At 44.7% G+C, this 11,610-nt stretch overlaps 1 protein-coding gene across 1 annotated transcript; it reads right to left on the reverse strand.

Moving 5' to 3' along the window:
- Positions 1-51: 51 nt before the first annotated feature.
- On the reverse strand, positions 52-3,488 carry LOC136517691 (acetylornithine aminotransferase, mitochondrial-like). Its single transcript, XM_066511322.1, has 3 exons — positions 2,949-3,488; positions 1,376-1,810; positions 52-998 (listed from the first exon to the last, which is right to left on the reverse strand). The coding sequence occupies exons 1-3, from the start codon at positions 3,465-3,467 to the stop codon at positions 462-464; spliced, it is 1,491 nt and encodes a 496-aa protein (XP_066367419.1). The 5' UTR covers positions 3,468-3,488; the 3' UTR covers positions 52-461.
- Between the last annotated feature and the right edge of the window lie 8,122 nt (positions 3,489-11,610).

Consider the following 11,610-nt stretch of genomic DNA (forward strand, 5'->3'; position numbering starts at 1 on the left):
CGCTGAAATAATTTCCTCACGAAGAAACCAGTTCTCTATCTCTACTCAGCATTGAGACTACCTTCTACACTTTATTTGCTATATAAGACACTACAACATTGAGACTACCCTTATATTACAAGGTTTTTGCAGAGACATGCTCCACCCTCTAGCAAAGAGTTGAGCTAAGACAAGTACTCAAAAAGCAAAGATGTGCTCTCACTCCCAAAAGAGCACATGCAACATGTCGAATAATTCTCTTACTCCCAGAACAGCAACATGAACAGCAACATGCAAATTGACAATAGTTACATCTAGTAAACAGCTTACTCTAAAAACAATATTGGTCCGACACGAAATTATTCGATTCCAAATTTCGGAGCAGGTTTTCATGTGCGGACTTATACCACCATATATATTACCTGAACCTCCCAAAAGGTTGGATCACCCTAGCAACAACTGATAAAAGACCTGTGGCTACATTAAGCAGTGGCGACATCAAGCGCCGGCAGACAGTCCCTGATAACATCCGCGGCATGCGCCAGCTCCTTCTCTGAGATGATGAGTGGTGGCACGAGCCTCACAACATTGCCTTTGCCGGCGGTCAGCACTATGACGCCTGCATCCAAGCATGCGTCCACCAAAGGACCAGCTGGTACATCTAGCTCGATGCCAACAAGAAGCCCAACCCCACGGACCTCCTTTACGTGCAGGTTTCCGCTCAGCTTGGTGCGGAGAAGCTGCTTGAAGTTCTCCCCTTTCTTGGACACCTCAGCCAAGAAACCAGGTTTCATGATTTTGTCAAACACGGTTATCGAAGTCTGGCAGGCAAGGGGGCCGCCGCCGAATGTTGTACCATGGTCGCCATAGTTTATGGCTGCAGCAACCTTCTCCTTGACCAAGACGACACCAATGGGAATACCATTGGCCAATGGCTTTGCTAAGGTCATTATGTCTGGTTCGACTCCAAATGCCTCATGGGCCCAGAGGTAACCCGTGCGCCCGAAACCACATTGCAGCTGCGTTTAGAAACCATATGCTAACATTACATCTGATGGCTGCCCACTTCACAGATTGATGCAGCCTGAAAACTATGGAATGTAATCATGATATATTGCTGAATTGGCAATATGAATGTGGAACAGAGTAACATGTTAACTCGGATAAGACCAGAAATGCAGACTCTCATAGTTTCATATCCCTGTTAACTGTTACTCTTGTATATGTTGTCAACTGTTAACTCTTGTATATGCATTATGCCTAAAGTCGGGAATGGAATGCATAGCAGCAACTAAATTGTGCATGTTTCGAACTTTGTCAACCAAACATGAATTACTAGCAGTGTCATGGTGTTCTCAATATGAACAGAACAGAGTTGTGGCAGAGTACAGCATACCTCATCAAAGACCAAGAGGGCTCCCACCTCGTCACAGGCATCCCGCAGCCCCTGCAAGAACTCCTGGGTGGCACTGTGAATACCACCCTCACCCTGCACGGGCTCGACGAAGACAGCAGCGACCCTGCCAGACTGTATGAACTTCTTGGCCGCCTCCAGATCTCCGTAATCTACGAAGGTCACTCCGGGCATGACGGGTGCAAAGGGCTCCCGGTACTGCGACTTGCTGGTGAGCGCGACGGCGCCCATAGTCCGGCCGTGGAAGCTGCTGCTGAACGCTAAGAACTCCATGGGCGGATCGTCACTGTCTGGGTGGGCGACCCGCTGGAACTTGCGGGAGAATTTGATGGCCGCCTCGTTGGCCTCCGTGCCAGTGCTGGCGAAGAAGGCGCGGTCCGCGAACGACACCTTCACGAGCCGCTTGGCGAGCTCCATCTGCGTGCGACAGCGAGCAGCTTCAGCAGGTGAAGCAAACGGAGAAAATAGGCCGGACGGAGCAATGCGTCGAACACATGGTGAGCGAGCGCGGGGCAGGGCCGTCCCGGGAAAATTCAAGGCCCTGTACCAAGCTAAAAAATGTGGCCTACTAGCCTAGAAAAAACAGAGTTAAATGTATGATATGATGTAGTACGTAGTACATTGCAATAAAATATATCAAGAATGGTACCTATGTTGCATAATCTTTACTTGAATAGCATCATTCTTGTAGTGTTCTTTGAAATGAAGTCTTCAATGATATGCTCATAATCAATCTTCTCCAACATTTCGCCTTCAAGTGCTATTATAGCCAAGTCATTAAGCCTTTCTTGTGTCATTGTAGAATGCAAATAAGTCTTCAATAGCTTGGCCTTGGTCAGGTGTCGGATTATCAGATGACACTTGTGACTGTTTTGTAATGAACCTATCCATAGCTCCTTCCTGAGACTGGACTAATTTCTCTATTCTTTGTTTTTTCTTACGCTTTTGCCAACCCGATTCAAATTTTCTAGAACGATTTGCAGAAGACATGGCTTCAATCTTTGAACACAATTCCAGTAGGTGTCTAGATGAAAAGATCAAAAGAACAAAATTTAGAGAGATCGACCCACTACTACTCATTACAGTCTGAATGAATTGAAAAAAATAAATGATTAATATTACCTTCAGGGCCTCAGTGCCTCGCTAGTCGCTGCAGGTTTAGGTTGCCGTCAGTTCCTCACGCTCGATGTCGATCGCTCGTGATACACGGCCGGCAGCCGATACGACATCAGGGCGATGGCGGCGGTAGGGGGACGAGGAGACCGAGACCTAACTGTTGCGAATTGGGATTGGCAAAACAAAATGATGCCCACTGTCCAGCGGCCGGCCAACAAATCATTTTTTATTGGGCCAAACTGTTGCTGTGCAAGCTACCGTAATAGGCTTGCTAGCTAATGGGCCAAAAGCCGAAGCTTCAGCTGTGCTGATCTGTTTAAGTACTCTATATTTGGAGGCCTACGAGATTTGGAGGCCCTGCGCCGTCGCTCATGCTGCACATGTGCAGGGACGGCCCTGCGCGGGGAGAGGGAAGGGGGAGGACTGGGGGGGCACCCACCTGGGGTGTAGTGTAGAAGACGTTGCTGACGTGGACGATTTTACTGCTCTGCTCCGTGATGGTGGCGCACACGTCAGGATCCGCGTGGCCGAGCGCCGTGACGGCGATGCCGGAGGACATGTCGAGGTACTCGCGCCCGTCGGTGTCGTAGAGCTTGCACCCGCGCCCGTACTCGAAGACGACGCGGGACCGCTTGTAGGTGCCGACGAGGTACCGCGCCTCGTCCTCCACGACGGCCCGGCTCGCGGCCGACAGCTCCCGCCGCGCCGGCCCCACGGAGGCCGCGGTGGTCGGCGGCGGCGGCGGCGCCGCGAGGCAGGCCGAGGCGCGCGCGCGGCGGGACTGCGGAGCGGCGGACCGCGCGCCCGCGGCCCAGCCGGCGGCGACCGGCTTGGCGGCGAGGAAGGACTGGAGCGAGGTCATGGCGGATAGCAAGGATTGGAGTTGGGGCGGCGGCGTGCGGGACGCGAGCGTCTCGTTGCGTTTGGGAGTAGGGGGAGTAGCCGAGTGCGTGTGCATACACGGGGCGCGCCGGCGCGGTTGGTAAGTCAGCCGGAGGAGAGAAGAGACAGGCCTGGTCAGGACAAAGCACGTTGCAAACTATGGTTATGTGACTACTTAATAACTTTATAAAAAAACTACTTTTGTTTTAAATTATAAATTGTTTTAAATTTTCTAGGTATATATTATATAGAGAGAATTATGTACTTGGCACCGAAACAAATCAGTCTTTCGTATTTAACACTTAAAAATTTGAACTTTCTTATCTGACACCTAGTTAAAATTTTCTTCCATATATGACAGTACCGTCCATTTCATCCATTCAGCTGTTAGTTGACTATTTTGACCGTGTCAGTTTTTCCTTAGTGTGACCAACGTACCCTCTGATACTCACGCATCCAAATTCTCCCTGGACTTCCCGTGCGGCCGAGCGTCCGTGAGCTTCTTCCCCGAGAAAAAACATCTAACCCTATATTGATGGAAGGAGGAGAGGATGATGGAGCAAAGGATGTTGCGGCCGGCGGCGCCCAGCACCAGCTGCGCGTGCCCTCTGGTGGGGCGACCTCACCCGGCGGAGCCAGGTCGTGGCGCGGTCGCGGCGGCGGGGCCGACGCTCCGGCCTGCCCGCGGCGTGGCGGAGGCGGCGCGGCCCTCTCCATCACCCAGTCATGCGCGGCCCCATGGCGCTCTCCCCTCCTCTCCCCGGTGCTCGGCCCCATCTCCTCATCCGCCGTTGCCGCGTGGGCGCGAGCACGATGCTCCGGCGCGGATGTGGCCGTCCGTCCTCGCCGCACTGATCCTCTCCCTCGGACTCCTGCTCCACTGGTGTCGCGCGCGCAGATGGATGGCAAGCCGCCGGAGCCGCCGCCCGCGCTTCGAGGTGCTCGGCCTCCTCGCCAGATTCGCCTGATGGCACGAACAGCACCCGCCGCGACCTCACTCTCCCTTTGTGCTCGATCTGTGCAACGCCCAGCATCTGTTCGATGAATTGCTGATGACAAGAGGAAGGAAAGGTTTTGGGGGTAACATCACCGTATTTCTGCTACAAAGATGATTGTAGGAATTGGTTCTTTTATAGTACTTGACAGAAAAAATCTCTTCCAGACATGGTGGCGTCTTTAGACAATGTGAGGGGCTTAGCTTTGGCCATGTCATCTAGTGCATTCATTGGTTCTAGCTTTGTGATCAAGAAAGTTGGATTGAAGAAGGCTGGGGATAATGGAAGGCGTGCAGGTTGTGCCTCTTCTAAGCTTTGTTTTATTGAGGTATCATAAAAGCTATTTAATTAGGACAAACTATTGATACTATATACTGTTGTTCAAGCTGAGCTTCACATGAACATAACTCTTAATGCTTGCTTAATGATATATTTGTCTTTTGGGCTTCTATGTATATCCTGTGGATAATTCTGATTTCCTTTGTTATGCTGATGCACTGCAGCTTCTGGAGGTTTCTCATATCTGTATGAGCCATTATGGTGGTTGGGAATGATAACTAGTAAGTGTCAATTGAAATCATGTTTTGAAGGGAATTAGCAATTACATCATACTTTCTATATAGTACTTCTGGTTAGTAGTACACCTGTACTGCTATATCTATAGCTCATTGCAGTTCCATTTCTTATTAAGTTCTGTTGTTGATGTATATCTTATTGATATGCCTTTTAAGATGATTGGTTTCATGATATTTATAATTTTCTTATTTGACAACCTGTCCGTCTATTATTTCTCTATTTGGCATCATGTATTTCTGCTACAAAGAAGGGCATTCATGTCATTTTACCAGCCACTTGACGCCGTTACTGGCCCAAATGGACGGTAGTGCTATCTAGGGAAGGAAATTTCAACTTGGTGCCAAATAAGAAAGTTCAAATTTTTTAGTGCCAAATGCAGAAGACTGATTTGTTTCAGTGCCAAATACATAATTCTCCCTATTATATATATCTAGATGCACAACAGAACGAATTATACTTTAGGATGGAGAGAATAACACTTATAAAAGTGACAAGAAGATAAGTTCTCAATAATAGCATAAGAACGGCAGACATAAGCAACCACACGTATTTTCCAAGCTAAAGGGGCCCAGCAAAAAAGACAACGGCAGATTGGTACTAGGTGATACTCATTTTTATCACTTATATTCTCTAGCGCCCATTTTAAAATATGTAATTTTACTAGAGCCACAGAAGGCTCGACCGAGAAAAACTCTGAATACATGGCTACAGGGGAGAAATCAAGTGCTCCAACCCCTTAGGATGATACCACGCTACCAACACATGATACATAACATCTCAAAGAAGAACACACCAAATTCGAACAGGTAGAGCCATTTAAGCCTAACCTCAATGAAGAAGAGGATGAAGTTGTCGAACCCTCTAAAGCCTTGATCTTGCCACTCCCACTAGGAGTACATCTTGTCCCTAGCCTATAGGTGTCGATATATTCATCATTATACCGAACTTTGATAGGTGCGGAATGTGGAGGGATGACCAGACGTCCTTGTCCATCGACATACATCATAGGGTTGTGACTCGTGAGGTTAACCTTAGTCTGGCATCAAATATTTAGGTAATGAGGTTTACTTTATTTTCATTTTTTATTGTGCTGATGACTACAGAGTAATGTCTTATCCATTCAGGCGTTCAATTTATTTCTGTTCAGGCATTCATATGATGTCAAGGAATCAGTGTCTAAATTGGAAGCCAACAAAACAAGTGAACCAGGAAATTTATTCTTCAATTTTATGAAGGCATACTCTATTTTAGAGTTTACTATAGGGCCTCAGGATTTACCATCTAGACCCTGATTAGGTGGAGCAGGAGTGCAAGAGATTCATCGACCTGTTTGGAACGCAGAAATTTCACATGATTTACATAGAAATTTTATAGAAATCAGTTCATTTCATAGGAAAATTACAGGAACAAGACCTTTTAAACAGGCCCTTAGCGAAGTGGGGGCCTTTGCTGAAGTTCTGCAATTGCAAGATGTGCTGGAGAAGCTTTGGGATGAGAAAATACTAGGCCTTTGTGCATATTGGTGTCAAGAAGATAGAGTAGGTGCAATGTGCAAGGTGGCGCGGTTGGTAGCAGTCACGCACGCAGCCGTCTCGGATCACAAGTGACGAACATGTTTCAAACTTTTTTTTTGAGGAATCAACAGGGGATCCCCTACCTATATTTTTCTTTTTCATTAACAAAGAGGCAAAAACAGCAGAGATACAAAAAGTACAGGAGGGAAAGGAGAGGGAACAGAGAGGGGAAAGGAGAAAACTAAAACAACTAACTACATCTAGAAATACAAGGCAACTAGGCCCAAAAGAAAAAAGGAGAGCATTAGGAGTAACTGTCTCGCCATAGCATAAGTTGTGCCCTCTTCTCCGGTTTAGCCTTGATACACACCAGGCTAAGCTTCTCCTTGAACATTCTCTTCCAGTTTGACAAGCTGCAATTTCAATGATCAAAGATGATGGCATTCCTAGTCCTCCATATGATCCAACAAGCTGTAATCATGAGCTCTCTAAAGATGCAGTGACCAAACAATGTTCTGGCTTCAATAATCATATCCAGGGGATCTAGATTGTCATTCCAATAGATATGCATGGAGTTCCAACAATCCTGGCTGAAGGGGCAGCTGAAGAAAAGATGAAAAAGAGTTTCTTCACAGCAACTATTGCAAAGTACACAATTGTAATCATCCAAAATTCTGTTTTCCTTCTCAAAATATTTCTAGTGTTTAGTCTATCTCTCAACAACCGCCAGAAGAAGAATTTGTGCTTCCCTAAATTGCTTGAAGTCCATAGCCATTTGAAAAGAGGAGAAGCTTCCACTGTACCTCTAAATTTTTTATAGGCTCTGCTAGAACTGAAAAAATCACCCTCAATGGTATTTCCATATATCATTTATATCTTATTCCAAGTTACTATTTTGTAGTGTATTTTGCAGGTCACTGAGCTGAGAAACTGCTTGGCTAGAGAGAGGAAGGCTGGAAATTCTGTCTATCTCCTGATTTCTAAGGTGCAGAAGAGAGGACTTAGGCCTTTTGTCAAAGGAGAAGAGCTGGGTAAACCTTACTTTCAGAGCATGCCAGACCAATCTTCTAGCCAAAATAGAACTGTGTGTCCTTTCTTTGGTATGCAGATAGAAATGTATCTGAACTTGTCAAAGAGTTTTAGAATGTTCTTCCACCAAAAGGATCCAGTTGGGCTCCTTGCTTGAGGTGGAGTTTGAGAATTGCCATAAAGTTTGGTCCAAGTTAGGGTGACCTAGGGGAGATCAGCTGAATTGTAGAACTTATCCAGATATTTTAAGAATAGAGCAGTGTTCTGGGTTTTTAGATCAATTATGCCAAGTCCACCTTCTTTCTTTGGTCTACAAGCTGTCTCCCAAGCAGCAAGACGGTTACCTTTTCTATTTTCTCACCTCCACTCCATAGGCATTTCTTTCTGTAGCTGTCAATTTGCTTGATGATCTGAGGGGGGAGCTACAAAGTGCACATGTAGAAAGTTGGCAATGCTGTCGTTACTGAGTTGACCAAAATCAATCTACCATGGTAAGATAAAAAATTGCTAACAACAAATAGCCTATTTTCAATTCTTGTCATCATTGGTGAGAAATCTTGCAGTGTTGGCTTTGTGGTGCCCAAAGGTAAGCCCAGATAAGTAAATGGCATTGATCCAACTGCACAACCAAAGGTATTTGCTAGATGAACTGTTTTATTTTCTGAGATATTAATTGGCACCAGGAATGATTTATTGAAATTGACATGTAATCCTGTGGAGTCAGAGAAGGATCTAAGCAGTCCCTTTAGATTGAAAAGAATTCTACCATCAGCAGGGAGGATAAGCAGTGTATCATCTGCATACTGGACTATTGGGAAGTCACCCCCAAAAGCATCACTGATAGGATTTTCAACACACCAATATTCCAAGCTTTGTTCAGTATGGATTGTAGCAGATCAACTGCTAGGACAAAAAGCAAAGGGGATAAGGGATCCCCCTGTCTCACCCCTCTTCTGCATGTGAAAGGTTTGCCTGGTGTTCCATTCAGCAGAACTGAAGAATCTCCTGAGCATAAAATGCTTCTAACCCAATTTACCCATTTATCAGAGAAGCCTTTATATTTTAGCACCTGCAAGATGACTTCATGTTCCACCTTATCAAAGGCCTTTTCAAAATCTAGTTTAAGAATAACAATTTCCTTTTTTGAGTGATAGCAAATGTGTAGAAATTAAAATGCCCAAGCTAGGCAATCTTGTATGGTCCTCCCTCTGATAAACCCATACTGATTTGCATGTACCAACTTCAGAATAACTGTTTGGACTCTTGATGAAAGAAACAACTGTACATTTTTTCAGCCACCGGATTTCTTTAGTTGACGATTGGGATCCTTGGCTCTATCAAACTCGTGCTTGTGTACTTTATAATACGGTTTTGGGGTGCACATAGCGAATTTCTTGGTAAGTATAGTTTGCTATGAAAGCGCCAAGTTCACAACTGATGGATACCTTTTAATTTTCCCAATGTTAATCCCACTAACCTAACCCAAGCACAACCTGACCTAGCAATGCAAATGCCAGAAGCCCACACATGCCCTGTTCGCTTGGCTGATAAGCCATGGCTGCAAGTACTGATGGCTGATTTGTTGTGAAAGAAAAATACTGTTCATTGGCTAAAAAGTATGGCTTATAAGCCAAGCGAATAGGGCAAATTGCAATGTCTAGTTTCATCATCAACTACGTATTTCAAACCAGCTAGCTAGAAAACAGCTCGCCTCTCAACACCACCATGGGCATGGGAGTCCTTCCAAGGCAAACAAACAGCGGCATAAACAACTAACAATTCTACTCTATTATATATATATATTCATTTATTTACAATTGCTAGGAGGAGCGTTACATCATCGCTGATGAAAGCCATGGCCTAACTGCGCGCGCAGAATAAGAAATTGTGGAATAATGCTTGGCGAGCACGAGAGGCTACCTCTGATCAGCTGCTTTTGTCCCCACTTTGCGGAAAATCGAATGGTCATTTTCTTGATTAGGACTTTGCAGAGTTGCTTGTATACTTTAGCTTAAATTGTCATGTGCATTCATGTTGGGTTGATGAGAATTGAAGATATTCTGCATTCTTAAGTTTTGCAATGCAAGATTCGTGCGCGTGCGTCGCAAGTTAAGCTACACGTCTTTATTATCACCGACTTCCAATGGGCGTCAAAGAAGCAACAGGATTGTAAATTTACCTAATAATAAAAAGGAAAAAAATGGGACGCATCGAGTGGCAGAGCCACCGCTCGGTCACTCTGAGAGGCCACCTAAGCTTGTCCGTGAGGTATAAAGGAAAATTTTGAATAAAAGACCTTTTTTAGAGAAATATTTTGTATAATGAGAATTGTTAGAGATTATTTATTTTTTTAGCTGTACCACTGGTCGGACCTACGGAGCAAGCGAGGGCACGTACCAGCACTCGGATTTCATTATGTTTTTATTTAATGGCCATAATCCTTATTTAGTGAAATTATTAAGAAACTATATACTATCGATAATGATAGGACGAGGATGCCCATCCGTTCGGACACACTCACTCAAAAAAAATAAATAAACTTCCCACATGTGGCCATCCGTTTGTTCCACTCTTCCTGTTGTTGCTGACGGAGTCAGAGAGCTCATCGAGCCGGTACAGATCGATTCTGCGCCGATCACCCCTACACCTGCGACTGCAGATCCGATCTCAGAACCACCTCCGAGGTCACCTTCATTGACAACTCGCCGCCCGCTTTCTCGCTACCAGAGAAGGTAGATCAACAATGACGATCTGATCGCATCTATCGATTAGGTTGGTCAGAAGCTCGCCGATTGTCTCTCCATCGTTGAATCGGCTCTGGACACTCTGGTTTAGCGCCGACCACCCTCTGATCCAGATCTATCAGAGGCTGCTCGGAAAACTCCAGGGGTTGCGGCTCTGTGAGCTCGTTTCTTCGCGATCTTGCGTACGGCTTGGTTCCTATCTTCATGCTTGGACTTTGCTTGATATCTTGGGTCTTCTCTTGTGCTCCTAGGATCTTGCTTATGGTGTTGATCGTTGGATCATCACGTCGTCTTCGTTCAAGTCACGTCTAGCATCCTATTGAACTACAAAACAATCACTTACAAATTCATTAGTCTAATTTGGTTGTGTTGGTCATCAAACACCAAAATCCAAAGTAAATGGGCCAAGGGTCCATTTTTCTTACAATCTCCCCCTTTTTGGTGATTGATGACAACACGACCAAAACAAGCAAATAATAAAAATTTGGAATTTAAAAACTATCTACTTGCTAGGATGCAATGCAAGGGGCAAGATCATATTATGCTAAAGGATACTACTTGTAAGACTAAAAGATACCACTTGAAAACTTATCTTGCCCTTGCAAAATGTCCCCATGTGGCATTATGGGTTTAAGCCTTGCTTCCTACAAATTCTCCTCATTACATAGACTAATCCATAATCCACTATCCTCCCTTTCTCGGACCATTACCACTTGTAAATTATCTAGCTTATGGCCCTACAAATTAACGCTTGCTTTTGGTCCTCTAAATTCTCCCCCTTTGGAATTAAACACCAAAAAGGAAGACATTAGTAGCACAAGGGGGTCAAACTTTGTGATCCTTTGTGTATAGAGTGGAATAGGTCACAAAATTTGACTCTCACATTATATAGATTAAGCTCCCCCTAAATATATGCATACATATGGTAGAAAGCAAGGCATCTGCATATTTGGTAAATTATTGCTCAAGGGAATTTAATCTATATAATGCATGGAGAAAGCATATAAATATCAAAATGAAATCAACATGATGATATCGGTTTAGAAATACCACATATGGAAACCAATTTGATTTCCACCACTTGCAATAGGTGGTGGATATTTGAAGTAAGATGCTTAACTCCAGTGACTCTATTTTCCTTGCAATGAGACTACTACACACATGATAGGCTTGAAAAAGGTGTTAGTCTCAAAGCATCCAACTTGTAGAGTAACCTCCCTCTAAATTTGTGCACACAAGTGTGGAATACTTGTAGAAGACATGCACATTGATTTTAGAATCAATAATACCACTTGAAAGATGACATCACATTAATGTGAGAATCATTTTCGAAGATGATATTTGGGAGAAATTATCTACAA

This window comes from Miscanthus floridulus, chromosome 17 (assembly GCF_019320115.1).
Source record: "Miscanthus floridulus cultivar M001 chromosome 17, ASM1932011v1, whole genome shotgun sequence".
In the NCBI taxonomy this organism is placed as follows: Eukaryota; Viridiplantae; Streptophyta; class Magnoliopsida; order Poales; family Poaceae; genus Miscanthus; species Miscanthus floridulus.

What these genes read in the sequence shown, in the direction of transcription:
- LOC136517691 (XM_066511322.1), bottom strand. Translation starts at nt 3,467, where the DNA reads ATGCACACGCACTCGGCTACTCCCCCTACTCCCAAACGCAACGAGACG. An exon ending in TCTTCTACACTACACCCCAG is followed by an intron (nt 1,811 to 2,948) that starts GTGGGTGCCCCC and finishes TGTCGCACGCAG; the next exon opens with ATGGAGCTCGCCAAGCGGCT. An exon ending in CCCTCTTGGTCTTTGATGAG is followed by an intron (nt 999 to 1,375) that starts GTATGCTGTACT and finishes TTCTAAACGCAG; the next exon opens with CTGCAATGTGGTTTCGGGCG.